Here is a 19,505-nt window from a genome sequence, read left to right as displayed (position 1 = left end):
CAGAATAACTTGGGCTCTCATTCCTGAACTTTTGGATCAGAGTCTTGGAGCTCCTTATCTTGCAACTTGCAAAATCATGCTTTCCCATTAAGCCAGAGGATGCTAAGAGCTGCCCCGAGGCCACAGAGCATTGGTACTATTCACACTTGTCACACTCTGGTCTTAAATGAAAGGCTTTTTCTGAATCTATACCAAGTCATCACCTGTAGACTAAGCCAAGTTGACTTGCTCTTAACTAAATGTGTTACAGCAACTGATACGTTCCATTCCTACAAGAATGGAAAAGATTTGTGTTAGCTTTGAACAATACTGTGCTTTATTTGCATTTTAAAAGTTTTGAAAACATGGTGATTTAATAATGTGCTGCATTCTTCTGCTGCGCAAGCCAGAAGAGGAATTATCACATTATTATAGCCACTGAATATGGGCATTGCAAATTCTATTCAGAAGAAAAAAAATGCAGCTTGGATCTAGCCATTTGCCCAGTAATCTGGCATCTTCAACATTTCAACTCTGCAGCCCCTTGAACTTTTTCAAACATTCATATCTTGGGAAAATCAAATTAGTAGGGAGCCAAGTGGTTGCTCTCTGAAACGTAGTTTGTGTCTTACTGGCACTTGTCTGAGGCCCAGGCTTGGCAAACTTCAGTCGTGAACTGCTGATGAGTTTTAGCCTGTGTTACAAATCTTGATTTTTATTTTTTATAGTTTACCATTAATCTTAGAAATTTTGTTTTCTTTAAAGGAAAAAAAATGTAATCCCAGCACCTTTCAAGAAACAGTTTAATGAGACTTGGCTCATATTCTTCTTGGTTCTTTGTAGTAGTATTTATTCAGGGCCAGACGGTCTTGTTCTTGCAAGTACGGTTGGTCTTTCATTACTCTGCTGACTTCTCCCTCAATGGGATGTTGGTCATGGAGCCAAGGAATGAGCTGAGTAATAAAAGTCCCTGGGATTGAGATGAGACTGGGGAAGCTCATTGAAGAGAAATCCATCGAGGATGAACCAAGCGCATAGAAACCACACCCAGTTCAGATTGCTCCTGAACTGAAACATGCTTGAAGGCTGGGGGTGTTATTAAGGGGATAAATCACACATGACCGCCCGGTGCTTATAGTGCTCCTTCAGACATCCAGTACTGGAGAGAGATGAGAAGGACCTTCAGTCCCACCCCACACCATTACTTCTATGTTATGTTGCTCATCTTTCCCTATGCCTTATCTGTTACTTCATCTGCAAATGCATGTCCAGATGTCTTCCCTGTGCTGTTGACTTCTGCATTTCAGACCCAGATGTCTGTCCAATCTAAAACTGTATTCTGTCCTTCTGTCATCTCCTGCCAACTGTTCAGCCACCAACTGAAGCTCAGCATGATGAAACAGAGATCTTAATTACTCAGCAGCAGATTGCTTGTCATTCAAGCTTATTCCTGAAGTTACATCTTCCATATGGGTAATCTCAACTTCTTACCCAGACCTGATTTTTAAAGGCTTTCTGGCTAATGCTTTCTTTCTGTTTTATAAGAGTTATCCCTCCTTACTAAAGTAGTGGGGATTCATGCACTGATTTCAGTGAGAAATTGGTTGTTTTTTTTTAAAAAATCCTATTTTAATACACCGGTGTCCCCAACAGCCAGGTGTTCTAATTTGATCAGTAAAAGCAGTCAGTCTGGTGGCTAACTGATCTCATTTAAGCCAACTTGCCCTTTTGAAATTTAAAGGAAAATAACAGCCAAAGAGCTGTTTAACCAATAGGTATTAAAAATCTTTAATTTCTCAACAACAGCAACGACAAAACAGCTTAGAGAGAACCAAAGCAAGCCAGTTTGTATGACAGAGGTGCAGTTACCATAGTGTCTGCCTTCTCTTGGTGATGGCTGTGTGCAGTAGCCAGCGGTCAGGTATGTTTGCACTGAGATACAGGGTTTAGAGTAGGAGTTGCATGAAAACATTTTAGAATTGTCCCTCGGTGTAGATGAGAGTTATTGCAGCTCAGTGTATGGCTGTGTGTTGTTTACATGGCTGATTTAATTAAGCAGAATTACTGGTTCAACTGATTAAAAAAAAGTCAGATGTCATGAATTCACTGTGCTGTTTTTGTGCACTTTTAGATTGAAAAGGGATTGTTTGCAAGTATTTAATGCTTGTGCACAGTTCCTATTATTGCATCTTTGTACGACTGAAAATGTTTATGTTTGCAATATTTGTGTCAGCTAGGACACTCTTATTTCAGTGATTTCATACTTTAGGGAATGCTGCAAGATTAAATTACATGTCTGAGATCCCAAGAAAAATCTCTGGCAAAGCAGAGCCAGAGAGCCAAATTGCCCTTGATTTCTGCTTGCCTTTCTTTCATCTCCTACCTCATGCAAATTCCTATCTGGCTTGGGACACCGCTGCCCTAAGAGATGTGTCCTTTTGCCTTTCTCTTCTGTAAAACACTGAAGTACTCAGGGGGCCGTGATTAACTCCAATAACCTTATAAAAATATGCAAATCCTGGACATTTACAGAGAAAGCCAACAGATTAATGTAACGTTATAAAAATTCTGCTATAAAAATTGTTCCCGTTCCAAGAATTTTGGTGTAGTTGAACCAGAGACATTAGTGTGACACAAAATTCTTCCAGGAAGCAGAGGTGAGCTGTGATGTGCATAATTTCTGCAGTGGGGCTTCCTCCATAAGTCTCCAGCACAGTCAGTAGAGCTTCCTCCTCCTACTGTAGCTGTAACCTTCTCAACATGTCTTTGTGACACATCCCTCTCCATTCAGAGAGCCTCATGTTTTCAGAGAAACCAGCAGCCTGGATTTATGTGAAAAAGTACTGTGCATGAGTCCAGATGTTCCTACTGAATGCAGTGAGGGTTTTCCTACTGATGGCATCCAATGCCAGAGCCCTTAGGCCAAAACAAGTGTCTTTGAACTCACCCTTAGATTACCAAGCTATAATGAGCTGGCTGTAGAAGAAACTGTGGCTTTACAGACATAGTTCATCTTGTATCTTACAACATGCATACATGAGATTGTCAAAACCCTGTATCAACAACTGGAGACTTTCTCCAGCTTTCTACTCTGAGATGTATTCTGTCTTGCTGTTAGAACCAGTCACAATTAATAATAGTAACAATTAACGGTGACTTCCCTGTGACTTGACAGCTGTATGTTAGACATGCTGGGAATGTCTTTTGACCACACTCCTGGTAGTTACTGTTAAATATAAGGCGAGAAAGGTTTAATACAAATTTCAGAAGTGTTTGTTCCTTTCCTTCTCTAATGAAGAATTAATAACGTAGCTCACTGTTCTTGGCGATCCAAAGACATGTTAATTGGGAAGGAAAAGCTCTCGTATAACATAGATTAATTTGGAAGGGAGGGGGATGATTGAGTTCTTGAGAAATAAGGAAAGAATAACTCTTATTTTGAAGAACTGAAATGGAGGAAAAAAGAAAGACAAGAAGAGTTGAGTTAGTATTTGGAAAACATGTATGTCATTGAGACCTTCTCAGTAGCTAGCAAGCCTTAAGGCTTGATGTATTTGGACAGGAGAATTACTTTTATCTAACTTGACTACATCAATTCTAAATTTCAAATTTAAATTACCAATTAATGTAAAATGCCCTCAGTAGAACATTATCTGGAAATTCCTGGTCCAAATTCCCGCAGCTGGCAACAAAATTCTGCCTGTTCTACCCCTCTGGAAAAAGTTAAATAGAAAGTTTAATGCTCGGGCATCTATCGTAGAATAGGTAGATACTGTAATGCAGAACAGTGGTTTCTTCAAAATTAGAATGATTTTTTTTCTAGTTCTGCATAAAGCAGATTGCTCACTAAAGTACTTTCTTACTATGCTCGTTATTATTGTCTTGAAGTTGAAATTTGCATCAGGACAATTTCAAGTATGTTTTTTCTGCTCTTTCCTGCAAGAAAAAAAGCCAAGCAAAAATAGTTGAGGAGAACACAGAGTGGCTGCCACTTTACTGCTGGAAGTAAGGCACTGTTTCACTAAATCTGTACCCCTGAAATGTGGCAGTGCCATGCATCTGAGAGCCAAAAACTTGCCTCCTTACTCCAGTTCTTTCACTATGCACTATGTGTTTATGGGTATCTCTCTGGAGCACCAAGGTCTTCAGTTTTCCATGTTGTATCAGTGGAGAACTTCAGTGGTGTGAAATATGAGTGCAGTGCATGTGACAGAAGCCATAACCCAACACACACAACTCGAGCTGTGGGACAGCCTCTGTGAGTGGGTTCCCCGGGTTCACCTTCCTGGAGACTTTGCAGGTGGTGAACAGCAGCTTCTGGTGGCCACTGTCTCCCAAGACTCTGGATGCAGCATCCCTTCACAGTCTGTCAAGCTGTTTTGGAGCAACTTAGATGGCTTTTTTCTGCAGAGCAAGGTGCTAACACATGGCTCTCTTAGCTGATGAGCATTGGCATGGCTGTGGACATGAATTTATTCCATGTCCTCATGCTCATGAGACAACCCCTGCTGAAGGTCCTTGGAGAGATGGCAATCCTTTCTCCATTCCAGCAATCCTCTCTCCATTCCAGAAAGACACACACCTCCTGAGTCGCGGCCCTGAGGAGAGGCGGGTGCCCTCACGTTTCAGCAGTCTGCTTTTCCTCTAGACGTTGTAACACTGCTTAAATTATTGATGTTGCTCAAAGAGAAGGGCATGGAGAAGCCATCGCTTATTCCCAGAGCAGAAAGAAGAAAGGGAGCGTGTAATTGCTTGTGTGGCCGGCTCTGTTGGGGCTCCCCAGAAGGTTTGCCCATTGCCTATTATGGAATTTGATTTCACCCTCAGCGTGACTGCAGGATAGTTACTGCTCTTGTTTGGTTGTGCGAGGAAAAGCAAGATAGGTGAGTTAACTCCTCCAGAGAAATAGTGAGTGCAATTCCGCCCATGCCTTCCCCTGTCTCCTGAACACTGGCAAGGCTGGCTGTCCCTGCTGTCCTGCCAAAAGACCCTTTGAGCTTGCAGCTCCACTGAACGCAAGGACTGGGTGCTTCCAAGAATGAAACGTTTGGGGGAAAGATCAGAATTTTTGTCTCAAATGACTTGGGTTTGCTCTCATTGCTTTACCTCCCGGGACGAGCGTGTTTCTTGGCTCCAGACTTTAAAGTGGGGTCTGAGACAAAAATGCCATCTCAGGACCGAGATGGAGGAGAAGGCGAAAAAGAAGAAACATTCCCACTGAAAGAGTGGGAAGTGATTTTAATCTGAATGCAACTCGCCCATAGAAAGCCAACTGTTACCTAGCAGATAAAAATAAATAAATAAATGTTGGCTTTAAATAATGTACGTTTCCAAGATGTTGCCCAGCTGTTAATCATTAACCCTGTAGCAGGTTGAAGTGTAGAGACAGATGTTCCAAAAGCAGTTTTATTTTCTTAAATAAAGAGCGTGGAGCTATGAATTAGACAAATTAAGAAGAAATTCAAATATTTACACCCAGTTGAAACAAGATGCTGGGAAAACAGGCATTATAAAATTGCTGCAATTAAATGTAATTTAATTTGTAATTCTGAAAGCACGCTTCCTCCAAAGGCAGCCTTTGAGTTTTCCTTATGAAGTGCATTGTTGTGATGTATGGATTTTCCTGACTTATTATGGCATTTTAATCAACATTTCAGTGATGTGATAATATTCCTAAAGCAGAAAAATAAGTGACGTTTGTTTAGACATAATTAATTAAATATTTATGTTGCATGAGGCTGTGTGATAAAGCCTTGTTCTCGTAGTCCATTTGCTTCTGATTACATTTGTGATTTTTTTATATGACCAGACATTCTGACGCCAACTATTTTACACTGAGCAGATGTCATGTAGTAAAAATGGGTGCCAGATGCTACAAGCCACATAAGGGTAATTTGTTTAAGAGCTGGCTCAGACTTTTTGCATTCAATTACACTGTATAGTGAGCCTTACACAATCATTTGGGTAATATGGCTAACTTCAGATATGCATTTTAATGAATGTTGAATGCATTCAGAACAGCATGCTACATGGAGAGGGTTCAAGGAATTAATTTATTTGTCTACAATGCCTAAATATATATGTATATTTATGTATACACCAGACAGGGTTTTTGACAGTGACCAAAATCCAATTAATGCAGTGAGCCAAATTTCCAAATTGCTCTGGGTGCTGCTGATTAGGACTTGGGGCAGGTGCAAAGTGTCTGTATATGTTAAAGAACAGCATTTTCCCTCTTCTTAGGATGTGAACTTCCACCTGTCAGGAAGCAGACTGCTGAGTATTTTACTTCTTCCTCTGATGAAGATGAATTTGAATCCAAGCCTTCATTAACATATAAGGTAACCTTTTCTTTGAAGCAACAATGCATTTCCTCCGTTGGACTGCATTTAAGATTCATGTGACTTTGTTCTAAAGCACTCCACAATTTCTTTAAACGGGGATTGGAACATTTTATCAGCCAGGGTTACGTGTCATGCATGTAAAATGCACTAAAACTGTGACAGATGAACATGAAAATTTCTTTCTCCTCCTTGAATCTGTAATTCCCCCAGGTTACACCAGTGTTGACAGAGAAGGTCTTAATTGGACAAACAGACATGTTTAACTGAAACCACTTTGAAGCAGTATTCATAAGTGGCTTTAATATGTAGCCCGACAAGCAAACCATTGAAAAAATTAAACCAAACAGATGCAGATTTCCCATGGGGAAATACAACTTCATTTGTGAGGCAATACAGGCAGATTGCATGGAAAATGCTATGTTTACCTTAATCAGCGTGGCTACACGAGCTATAAAGTCACACCCAGACCACATACATGGGAAGGACATGCTGTACACTGGCATCTCCCAGCCCTAACGCAGCTCTTGTGTCTCCCAGGAGCAATGGGTTTAAATCACCAGTGAACTCTTGATAGCCAACTCTGATCTGAAGAAACAGCTTTTATTGCCTGACTAGCTCATCAGATGTATATTTAACTTTTTTCTGCAGAGGGAATATAAGTAAGTGGAAATAATAGTCTAGGGTGGCCTTTTGATTTGTTGCCTTTTGAGGGCAAAAGGAGAGGATCGGCTCTGGAGGAAGCAATGCAAAGCAAAGTGCAGCAGTGTTTGGCTGCATGTCCCACCAGTGATGCTGGGTAAGGATGCACTGAGGTTTCAGAAACCCTCTGAAGCAGAGCAGATTTTGAGAAAATTATCAACAAATGTAGGAGCGACCACTGTTTAAACTTTTTGCTATCCTAGAGCACCTTCGGTTCATTTTTAAGAGAAGACCTTCAGATATGAAATACTGCATGGCACAGAGGCATTTTCAGTTCTATTCCTCACACCACTGTTGCCCACTCTCCCCACAGTTTGTCTGGCACTGTGAGGCAGCATGGGAGTCCCCCAGCTCTCATCCTCTTGCCCGCAATACTCTGCTCAGGACAGTGACGCTGGGGAAATGGGCCTGTTTCTATGAACTAAAGGAGTGTTACAGGGAAGATGGTACTTAATAAGACAATATGATGGTGAGTTACATAAAAGGAAAAAAAAAAAGTATGGAGAGGGAGAGAGACAGGAGAAAGCTGAAAGCTGAATAGGAGCAACTGCCCAGGGTGCAGTGTTAGATGCACACTACCCACTCACCTTGTCTCTCTAAGTTACCTTCCGAGTACCTCTGTTTAGCCAGTACCACTATTTTTCATTGATAAAACTTTGTGAAAAAAATGCTAGCGGCTTCCTGGCCTGTTCGTTTTTCAGCCCTCTTTTCTACTGTGCTCATATATCCTGTCTCCTCCTGAGTGAGAAAACCACAGACTTGAAGCGCTTCCAGATAGCTTAGACCAAGAGCGAGGTGAAGCATCTCCCCAGCAGCCCTGCAGTGCATGCTCCCTTCCCACTCTCAATTGCACTGCACAGGTGTGAGTTACAGTCAAACCAGCTAGATTTTGGAAGACCTGTTTCTACATGTAACACCCACTGGAGCCAACAAGGATAGTGTTCATACCTCAGACTGAATTTTCTACTCCAGCAATGGGGTTGAGTTTTCTTATTCCGGTGTTTCCCACTGCCTGTGCCTGGCTTCTCCCTCAGATACACAATGCCTGTACATGCCATAGGCAATGCTGCATCACGTACAGTCCTCCCTATCATTTGAGCCTTTCTTTTGGTAAAGACACTTCATGCTTAGTGTTGCAGTAGACTCTGTAAAGTTTCAAACCTCATGTAGGGGAGTGCTTGAAGATATTCCCTACACAAATATTTTCATTTCAGTGAGGTTGCCCAAGCAACTTGCAGCGTCTTACTTTGCTTTGTGCAGGGCAGCTGGATTAGACAATCTCCAGAGACCTCTCTGAATCTCAGTGACACTGTGATTCTGGGAAAGGCTTGTGGAAGCATTTAATGGCATGCTTGTACTTTGATTGTTTGTTGTTGTGTTGGTGTTGGTTTTTTTATTTTCCTTTTCTAGGCAAAAAGATCTCTTAGAAGGAGAAGAAAACTGCAGAAGGAGACAAAACAATTGATTAAACAAGAGGAGCTGAAGAGGCTTCACAAAGCACAGGTGACAGTGTAGCTCACAAATGGACATTTTTCTCCCACGAGTGCTTGGCAAGGACAGGGTTAGAAAATGTCTCCTCTGCACCCTTGCTCTTCACTGGAGCTCGCCGACTACTGCACTGAAATCCACCCAAAACATCAGGTGCAGTGAGGTTCATGTGGCGGGGCCTCACACCTCTGCGTGACAAGTCCAAGTGTGCCCCAGCAGATTGTCACGGCCTTGTGATTATGCATAAATGCATGAAAAGGAGCGATAGTGACTGGCAATAGCAGTAGAATGCATTGAGTTTGAAGGACAGAGAGAGAAAAAAGGAAATATCAGCCCCCGAGAAAGCAAGAAGCTCAGCTGTCACCCTGGTGTACTACCAGGACTCTGGTAAAATAGAACGAGGGTTTTTGTCCTCTCTGCCTTTAAGGTGAAGGTGAACCTTTTAATTTATTAATTGATTTGTTCAAATGCTGACGCTGTCAGTTCAGTTTATTCAGACCCTGAAAAATAATCATGTTTGTTGAAGTCAGAGTTCTACATCATCCTCTGCTGTATTACAAAAACAAGTGGATGGGTTTGGATGGATCCATGTATCTAACCTAAAGAAAAGAACGATTATGTTATCATTTTTATATGTAAGAGAGATGTAAATGATCTCTAAGTAAAATCATTTTCTCTTACTGCTTTGTGGAAGTCATCAAGTCCAAACATTTTGAACCATCTTTCTTGTTTGCTAGGCTGTTCTGAGGGTTGGCTTTGGTATGCCCTAACACAGCCCGAAGTGGAAACTTCAGTCTTCTAAAGGTGTTTTGTGTCCATTATACAATACATAAGGCACCTCTGAAAATGCCTGCAGTATACTGGGCTTCTTTCAGTATCTGAGACACTTATCCACACCAAAATGTGGCTAGATAGTGGAGTTGTTAAATTGCTTTGGCGCCAGGCACTCTTGATGAGTTTGCATATCCCATGACTCCTCAGAGAACTCCTCAAGCTGTTTCTCTAACCACTGAGGCTACCTTTTGTCTCTGAATTCTTAAGCTATGTCTGCAACTTTTATATCTTTCCAAATTTGCAGGCAATCCAGCGCCAGCTAGAGGAAGTGGAGGAAAGACAGAGAGCGCTGGAGGTTTTTGGTGTTCAGCTGGAGAGAGAACTCAGAGGAGAATCCGGTAAATGAAGGAGTGTTTGTTCTTGATAGTTTTGGTTTTTGGTTGTTTTCTTTGTTGTTTCTTGGTTTGTTTGTTTTAAGAAGAGGGTTTTTATTCAGAATTCAGTGCAAAATTTTAAACGAAAAATGGAAGGACAGAAACCCTTATTTACCCCTTTCCTCAAACCCTGTTAGCTCACGCACCCTTTAGCTGAACACTGTAATGTTCTTTTGGTTATCTTAGATTTAGGAATATTTGCTTTGCTGTTGAGCACGAATCTATATTTCCCTCCCACCACCCTACTCCCATCTGTATATATATCTTTTAAATCTCATCTTGAGCTTAGTTTCTTCTCTGGGAAGGAACCAGTGCAGTTTCCAGGAGCTGTGTCCCAGTTACCAAGCTGGCAATAGTCCTTGCCTGGTAACAGAGTCCTGGCACATGAAATGCCATTAATACAATTAAGATGATGGCCATGCTATAGCAACAGCAGCCTGCAGTCCCACCACTCCAAACGGATGAAAGATAATAGGAGGCTTTCACATGCCTGAACCAACAGTGCCACCTGTCCTGAAACACGGTGCTCTCCCAGTGCTCCCCAGTGCTGGCAGGGTGAAGCTGGGGAAACCTTCTGCAGTGCGGTGGGACGGGACAAAAGGGGATGAGGGAGAGATCTGTGTGCGTAAGTGGCTTCAGGGGAGCCTGTATTTCTGTGCTAAAAGGGTTCTGGGGAGCAGACAGCCCAATTGAAAGCACATGTTTATCTTTGTTTTAGAAAGGTGAACCTCATGCTTTTGGGGCAGGCAGTTGCACAGTGCTGGATATGTTTTGGCACCTGACCTTGCCATCTTGGTTAGGAAATCCAGCAAAATCTCTACACACTGGATGTTTTAATGCCATATTTCTTAGCAGTTATTGCCCTTATTCTAACACCAAACTGTCCAGTTTAACAAGAGTATTTTGCATTTATTAGCAATTTTTCTATAACTGATAGTTCTCATTTCAAATGTTATTGAAAAGGCTAGAAACAATTTCTTTTTCTTAAACAAAACACTGCAATTTATCAAATAGCACCCGTATTACCACCTGTGAGAAACATTCCTAAGAAGACTGAGGTCTGGTATATAAGCTTTGTTCTTTATTACTGATTTCAATGGGAGTGGCTGGTTTGGCAGATATCAAAGACATGAGGAACAAGAGATTTCTGGCTCTTGGGGTTAGATGCAGAGTACTGGGATGGATGGCCTAGAGCTAACTCTTGTTTTTGCTGTTTTGACAATCGCATTTCCTAAAGAAGGCTATCTGCCAAGAGATTGATGCTTCTCATTCTCTTCCCATCCTCAGTAATTGGATTGCCCTCATTAAGGTGAAAGTACTATTTTTTCTCCCCGTTGATTGTTTGCGTGTAGGTGACCAGTTACAAATAGGGCAGATACTGAAACGTAGGATGTTACTGTCTCTCAATAACTCTTCTGGTGCAAAAGCATGAAGCTGTAAGTTTCCCAAACAAAATGTAAGTGCTTTGTCACTTGAATTATAACCTATGTGTAATGATGCAGGAATCAGTGAGTTCAGTGTTCCATTCGACCTTCTTAAAATTAATGGGCATTATTGTTTAATGAATGACCAGCGTTTATTAGGTTAAGTTGTATTTAAGCAGGTCTGTGCTTATGTAATTCAAGTGGTTTAATGGGTATTATTAAGGTGATTAGAAAACGATCACGGTTCAGCAATAATATTGAGCTGGAAAGGTTGTGAATAACCAAATTTAGAGACAGGCCTGCAAACACTGCTCTTCAGTGACATTTACGCAACTCTCCTTTAATAATTCCGTAAGCAGAGGATGAATGGCCCCTTTGTTAGCGGGGGTTATTCATTAGCTCCTCAGCTGAATTAGAAGAGAACATGCGTGGGTGTGAAACAACTGCCGTGAAGACTGATGAGCAAAATGAGGCTTTCATGATCTTCTAATTGTAGTGACAATCCATGTTTTTTTTTTTTTTTCTTTTTTCCTAAAGAAAGAAAGAATATCAATCCTATGAGTATTTTTTTCATGGCCCTTATTCCCTTTATTCTGATTCTAAATACCGAATAATAAATAAATAATGTATCACTGCTTTGTTTTCCACTGACATTTGTGGAGGCTTACAGAGATCTTTTGCCTATGAGAAAATACAGAAATAAAAATCCCCAGGCACGTTTTCCACTGAAATTAGCATAACCAATCAATTGACTAAACAAATCATGAGGAACGGTGGTAAAGAAGAAAATCTGTATAGATAGAACATGCAAGAAAATCCAACTCTGATTTGGAAGGTGAACAAGCATCTGCACGTGTGTGGACCATTTTTGATTTCATAAGCATCTATCCAAAGTTTCTCAGAACTTCCAACAGAGTCAAAAGAGATCAGCTGAAAACCTCTGTGAATAAGGAATATGAGGTTTAGAAGTTCATAGGGAGAGCAAACTTGCAGATCCCCTCTATGTGTAACGTAGAGACAACAGAGCATTGCTCTGTGCATAAAGGGTTGATGGCCACAGCCTGCCGTCAAAAGCAATGAATGCTGAAATTAGCTACGATGTAATGGGAAGAATATCCAGTTTTCAAATGGGGTACAATAGATTTGGGCAAACCAGAAGGAAAATCTTAGCAATGCCGTAACAAAAAGCCATCATGGCTAAGAGAACAAATTCTCTAACCTTTAAAAAAAGATCTATCTTGCTACATTATGGCAAAGACTTCAATAGCTTGTTCTGCTCCTGGAAGGCATGAAGCAGTCCCTCAGATTCAAATTACTATTAGCAGTGTTATTAAGAAATATTTGAAAAGCTCAGGGAAAAATGCCTCTGGAGACATAAAACCATGACACACCAGAGGGGTGTTCCGTGGGATGGAAAAAGAACGACCACAAAGGCTATTTTTATTTCAACTTCCACTCAGGCTTTTGCAGAAATAAGTGGCATTTTTGCAGAGTGTGTTCCTATTTGTGTACCTCAATCAAGTTATGATGCACAGTTTTTTATTAGAGAGATTTAGGAGTATCATTGGACTTAGATATTCTCTTGACAGGCTTGACCGAGGAATACTGCTGGTAAAATCAGCTTACCTGCTCATTCATGGATAGGTTTGCAAAGGAAAAGGAGAGCAATATGTAAGCAGGAATCCATTTCTGATTAACACAGGTAGGGAAGTCACTTACCATCTCCTCTCATCATTACATCCTGCTAATGCAGCAAATGCCCACTCCAAGAAGACTGGATGAATCTGAAGGAGGATGTCTGGGGAGGGCCATGTGAAAGGGCACGTGCCCTGCACCACACTCTGACCTGCCACTGGAAAACTCCAGGGGTTCTTCCTTGCCAGAGATTTTTTACAGGCTACATTTTAGGGCAGTAAAGGCTCTTAAGTGGTGGAGGAGGAATCTGTGCTGCTCTTTAGTAAAACGGCCTCACTCTGTGCACTCTATGGGAGGTAAACCATCTCTTCTTACACGTATGCGTAGTGTCAGCCAGTAAAGCCTTAACTCCAACTGTTACAAAACCACCCCAAGGTAGTAGATTTTTCCAGTGCCACAGTCCTTCCTGACAATTGAAGCTAATGCAGATTTAGAGGCCTGTTGGCAAATGAATGAAAATATGTAGGGAACCTGATTGTGCTTGTGGCTGCCCACTGGAAGCAGGGACTTGGGTGATACATGCCAGCAAATTCATCTTGAATCTGATCATGTTAGTGGGATATGTGTTTATATAGACAGATCCAAGGTCTGCTATTAACGAAGAAACTATGTTATCAAAGGCAGAACTAAAAGAAAGCGAGTGACCATTTTTGGGGAAAAACGGAAAAATCTCTTGGAAGAAAAAATGTGATTTCCAAACAAACAATTTTTTAAAATCTAACGCATCTTTAATTGCAATAAACTACAGCACTCAACCAACCATAAACAGGTGTATTATATGTGTTACGTCTGGACATGACCTATGTAAGTTGCATAGAGAAGAAAAATAAATCTGCTCTAGGGCTCACCTAGCCTTACAGATGAGGATTATTTAAAGTGACCTCAAGTGGCAAGAGCATTGGAAGGAAGCCCAGTAATGCATATTCAACTTTGCTATTTTAAACAGTTTCAGGCACGCAGGATGAAACTCAGATGCTTCATGAGTGGTTTGAACTGGTCCTGGAGAAGAATAAATTAATGCGTTACGAGTCCGAGCTCTTGATTGTGTAAGTAAGGATGAACATTAATGCAAAAGATGCAGAGGGGAGACAGAAACTTGTACTCATAGCACATCTGAACGTGTTGCTGTGAGACGGAGTTTGGAACTGTCATAGAATAAACATATTCAGAGTACAGTCTGTTTTGAACGCAGACCTTCAGTTGAGCTGTCCTCATTGTTTCTTTCTCACAGTACTTCAATTTATTTCATTCCTATAGGGTACTCAAAAAAGCTACAGCACGCAGATGTTCTGTCTTTATGCAACACGGGTCTAATGAACCCTTAGGCACTTTCTCTTATGTAAGAAAAACAGTCTGAAAAGTGTATCTCACAGGAGAAGAAATCAAGGAATTCAGTACTGAGATGAAACAAGTACATACACCAAGCCAATAAAAGCTGCCTCACGTGCTGCTGTTTGTAGTTGATGGAAACAATATTGGCTGTAGTTGCTTCATCTCTCATCCTCTGCAATGTGCTCAGCAGATAGCTGTAGGTGGCTCCCAGATATTTTCTCCACTATCTCTGGATGATGTGGGAAGGCATTTAGAGCTGCAGTAGTCGTTACTCATTCTGGCTGGACTCTGTGGGAGAGCCCAGGCTTGTCCAGAGTGGTGATATGAGTACAACCAGCAAGTTTTGACATAGCTGGTCAAAGCCCTGAGTGTTGCATTGTAGGGAGCTTAATCCAATGCACAAAGCAAAAGGTGGTAATAGTACTTCTGACACTGTTGTGCACAGGCAATACTTTTAGCCCTGACTGCCTGTGAGGAGAAAATAATGGATAAACAGAATATGTGAAATCTTGGTTGAAATAATACTTATATTTGTATGACTTTATTTAAAATTTTTATTATTTAATGTATATTCTATGGCACCCAGAGCCCAAGAATTAGAATTGGAGGACCACCAAAGCAGGCTGGAACAAAAGCTGAGAGAGAAGATGGCCATTGATGGTAAGTCAAAGTGGGGAACGTCAGCTGTTCTTCTGTGCTCTTCTGCAAGGTTATGTCAACTGCAGAACTGCAGGTTACCATTGTATTTTGGAACTGCTTTTATGTACTTGGGTCTACTTGGGGTTTGTCCTTTCATTCAGTATTAGAAAAGAGTGTGGGGATGACGAATACAGGCAGACGGGTGAATACACCACGACATCCTGTTGGTTCTAAGCACGTGGATTGTAAGTGACTACAGTTTTCAGTATTTTTTCTGAAAAACAGGTTATATTCTTACAGATTCTGCATTTCATGATTGGGCATTTCGAGTTTTACCAACTAATCTTGAAGTCTGGTACAAATGCTGTTACATTAGATTTCACACCCTAAGACAGTAGCTGCTACCTACCACATAGCATTTTAATTATGGTGTAATGTTTAAGCAACATTTGCAAATGTTTTTGCGAATATATAGTGTTCTTACTACTAATTCCACAGCCTAAGTTTTGCTAAAAGTTCTACTACACACTTCTGGGGCCTTAATGGTCAACTTCTAATGGCCTAAATGCAGGATAAATTTTCCCTGGACTGTAAGATGAAAAATATTAACTGCTGTTGACTTCATTTGAGTGTAATGTTTAATCCAAGTACAACAACTGTTAAAATGCAAAGCATAGCAACAAAATGATCTGGATGATGACCTCTTGTTTTGTCATCTTTCAGACAGCCTTAAAAATGAGATGGATCTAAATGAGGAAGATGAAATCTTTATTGAGATGATGAAAGTGGTTGAAGAAAGGGACAAACTTGTGTCTGCCTTAGAGGAGCAGAGAGTGAAAGAACAAGCAGAAGACCAGCACTTTGAAAGCATTCTGTTATCAAGGGGCTGTCAGCTGAGTGGGATTTAAACTGCCATATGCAAACAAATGTAATTTCAGCAGTATTTGTAATCACGGAGGTACTGTCTTCTGAAATTTAAGGTAATACAAATTTGAAGTCAGTTTTGGAAAGGTCATTCCGTTATCAGGAGCTTTTAAACAATTTCTGTGCTCACAATGGTGTGAATGACTTCACTGTCAGCATCAGGAATCGCAAGAATAAAGATGGAACGGATTTACCTGTCTGAGAGACACCGCAGTCTGTGAAAGGGAAATTGGCACTCGGTGTTTCCTTGGAATGTTATTTCAGTGCTGAAAATAGAGTTCTTAGAAAAATGATGATATCATATGGTATTTTTGAAATGGCATTACTTTCCATCTGCTTGTCCGATTCTTTATGTGGCTTTGCTTATATTTTGGCACAGCGAAGCCACGATGAACTATTTGAAGGTCAAAAACAAGCATCTCATATAGAAATAAAGTTAGTTTTTTTTTATGGTGGAAGTCTTTTGACTAATAGCTATGTGTAAGCACTCATTAAAACTATTGTAAATGCAATGTCAGAAATGAATTTTCTAGGTATTCTGATGTTTTAGAGCACCGTGTGTTTCTGAACAAGATGTTAAATATCTCTATGTTTTGTAAAACGGTAAGGGGTCATCAAATGGGTAACTCCCTAAGACTGTTACATACCCAAAATAGCTTTTGTATGTCACAGATTAAGGTCTTCTCTAAAGTATGCTGCACGATAGTTTTAAAGTACTTATCCAGACCAGCTTCATAGGGTATATCACAGGAAGTATCATGACTGGTGTAGCAGCTAACAAATCTCCCTTAGAATAATTCCTCAAAAGGACTGCAAAAAAATATTGAGTTTCGCAATAGCAATGTTTGGTAGGTAATGTTGTGAGTATATTTGCATTACATTTATGTTGCTGCTCAAAAATGTCTATGGAGATCTTTTGCTTAAAGGAAGTGCCTGCTATCTATTTTTTTTCTGTAGTCATGGCACAGCAGATGTGCAGAAATTCTTGTTGGTATTCAGGATAACTTTATGTACTTTCTTAAATCTGCAGTCTGAGATTGGTAATATTTCAGACTTGTACATACGATGCACTTCATTCTCAAGCTGAAAAACCAAAGAGACCAAAAGACTGTTTCTTCCTGAACATCATTTTACCTCACACTATGACTCAAAGATTTGATGTTCTCATTACTTCGTGACGGGTGCTTACTTGCAAGAGCTGCCTTCTCACAGCCAAAGCTACGAGCATTCTTGTTATGAGAAAATTAAGCTAAATAAGCCCTTGGTAACTAGCTGTAGGGTAACAGGTACACTGGATCTTGGTACAATAATTTATGAGTGATCTTAAGTTTTTGCTGTATTGTAAGAAATTTAAAATATCCTTTTTGAAATTAAAAAAAGTTTTCACTGTTGACCACAAATACATAATATACCTCCGTTGCTGCAAGGATTACGCTACTGTTATGCAATATTTATGTATTTATACCTATTTATTAGTCTGTGTAAGGCGGATAAGAGAGTCATGTTATATTTTACAGTTCGGATGTTGTCTCCAATTTTCATAAATAAGTTTATTTCTAACAGTTATTTATAGGTAAAGGTCTACAGAGTAGATTAGGTAGCTTTATGGATTTGGTAATTATTAGTAATAAATTAAGATGTAAATAATATCTCAGTGGGATACCCTTACAACATAACACGTAGAGCTTTAACAGTATAATTTGTCTTTCATTTTGGTTGAGAGACATAGCAGGATCCCTGAATGTATTCCAAAATTACCATCAGTCATTTTTTTTCTGTCATTCATATGCTGAGCATACCTCGATCTTCAAGTTACATTTTTATTGAGATGGATTGCAGTGATTGATTCTACAACTAACTCTGTTCCTTTAGATTGACACAAAGTAGAAGCAAGCAGGACAGCAATAAATATGTTCATTTTCTCTGTTGAAATCTGCTGGCATTCCTGGTTTTGTGGAGAAAACGTATGGATTTTATCACTGTTCCCAGAAGCCTCATGTAGTCCAGTAGAGTGATACTGATCTAGATCATCTGTCATTGTTTTCTGTAGAAAACTGAGGGTCGTCATGCTTTCAATGGATTCTTTTTTTTTTTTTTTACAAGTTTTACAGCAAACTTATTTTCTTAGTGCTTTGCACAGTAAGGCAATTCAGCGCAGAAGCCCTCGATTATATCAATCAGTGATTATTTATTCACCTAAATTGTACTAAAAACCCACTCATTCTCCTCCGTACATGGAGGAGGAGGAAGGGCAGCCCCAGAGAAATGTGAAGCAGGTCCTCTGCCGAAGTCCAACCCGCTCACCCAGGGCAGGTGCTGTGCTGCAAGAGCCTGGCCTCAGGTCGCTCTGTGGTGCATACAGGCCCTGAGACTTACCTTACAGCAGATACTTGTTTGGCCATTGAAAGCCAAGAGATCAGAGGCAGCAGGAGTTGAGAGCCATCAGCATTGAATGGACTATACAGGTATTCATTGCTGAAATGATACTTTTCTGCACGCCACATGGTGACAACACACTCCATCCACGACAGGTCCCACGTGTCTATTCTTGGGTGGAAAAACCCGGCAGGCTACTGCTACCCTGACTGGTACTGCATGCCTCACAAGATTAGATCCAAAAAACAAGCTATGCAGGCAAAGCAGGAAAAGAATACATTCTTGAGCAATTTAAAGCAGGTCTTTGTACTGTGTGAATAGAGGAGGCAGGAGAAATAAGCTATGTGCTCTGTTTGCTGGTCAATTTAATATGGCTGGCATGTATTACTAATCTGTCTAAATGTGTTTTGTTATGAGTTGTTACTGCTTGATCTTTTCTGTAAATTGACTCATTAACGACTACTGGATTTGTTGGGGTATTTTTTTTCTTTTTTCTTCTTTTTTTCAGTCCTTGGCACTGTCGTTGTTGGGTTTAATGTGATGTGCTGGAATGTATTGCCATGTCTAAATGGACTGGATGTGAGCAATTTCGTATTTGAAGAAATAAAATTGTATCTCACTCTCTGAAGTGCTTGTGAGTCATTTCCATAGTAATTTCTCTCCTCTGGTACCTACAGTATAATAATGTGTGTCTAGGAAAAATCAGTGGGTAAGAAATGATATCAGTTTCTTAATCATATACTGGGAAGTCGATTACCCTGTCTTGCAGTTCACAGTTGCATTTTATAGCTTAGAAATAATGACACCCTGAAGCTGGATGGTATTCAATCCTACTTCTAACATAACAGGTTGTGAAATCCATGAAATCAACAACTTTCCTACACAGGAACTCACAACCTAATTTCCTCAGACACAACATACAAACTGTAACAGCTCCCTGAAGACTTGAAGGAAAAGTATCCATGTGGATCACTAAGAACTGGTGATCAAAACCTTAAATGCCAATTTGCAAATTCCCATAGGCTTACTTACATTAGGTCATCTCATTTTGTTGCTTTTTACCAGTGGGGAAGCCTTTCAGAGCAAGACAACGTGCCGTTCAAGATGAGAGAAGCAAGACTGGAGCTTATATTAGCATCTGCACTGTCATTCCCGGCTCAGCAGCTTTGAACTGCTTGATAGTTCCTCCTCTTCAGATGGCAGATGGACAGCAGCAGCTTCCCTTTGAGGTCAAGGTAATTTCTGGCACATTCGAACTGAGCTTTTTCTTCTGACACATACTTTCCTTTCTATTTTGTGTGCCTGAGAGGCAGACAGGCATGGTAGTGACTCCTCGTTCTGTACTGCTCACGATATCTCAGGACTGCAGAGGAATTACCTGCCTGCTGGGTTCACTG

At 40.5% G+C, this 19,505-nt stretch overlaps 1 protein-coding gene across 31 annotated transcripts in view; it reads left to right on the top strand.

Moving 5' to 3' along the window:
• MICAL2 (microtubule associated monooxygenase, calponin and LIM domain containing 2) overlaps positions 1 to 19,397 on the top strand; it is a 159,770-nt gene extending 140,373 nt beyond the window's left edge. For 30 of the 31 annotated variants that reach the window (XM_046942224.1, XM_046942222.1, XM_040702113.2 and 27 more), the window contains 6 exons: positions 6,223 to 6,320; positions 8,433 to 8,525; positions 9,589 to 9,682; positions 13,784 to 13,883; positions 14,756 to 14,829; positions 19,174 to 19,397. In XM_046942224.1, the coding sequence (XP_046798180.1) occupies positions 6,223 to 6,320; positions 8,433 to 8,525; positions 9,589 to 9,682; positions 13,784 to 13,883; positions 14,756 to 14,829; positions 19,174 to 19,382 (668 nt within the window). In that variant the 3' untranslated portion in view covers positions 19,383 to 19,397. Of the gene's footprint in view, positions 1 to 6,222; positions 6,321 to 8,432; positions 8,526 to 9,588; positions 9,683 to 13,783; positions 13,884 to 14,755; positions 14,830 to 15,531; positions 18,737 to 19,173 lie in introns of those variants that run through there. The other variant, XM_046942231.1, reaches the window with a different exon arrangement.
• The last annotated feature ends 108 nt before the right edge of the window (positions 19,398 to 19,505 follow it).

This window comes from Gallus gallus, chromosome 5 (genome assembly GCF_016699485.2).
Source record: "Gallus gallus isolate bGalGal1 chromosome 5, bGalGal1.mat.broiler.GRCg7b, whole genome shotgun sequence".
Taxonomy (NCBI): domain Eukaryota; kingdom Metazoa; phylum Chordata; class Aves; order Galliformes; family Phasianidae; genus Gallus; species Gallus gallus.
The sequence above is the reverse complement of the archived record's forward strand: the minus strand, read 5'-3'. Positions and strand labels throughout refer to the sequence as shown.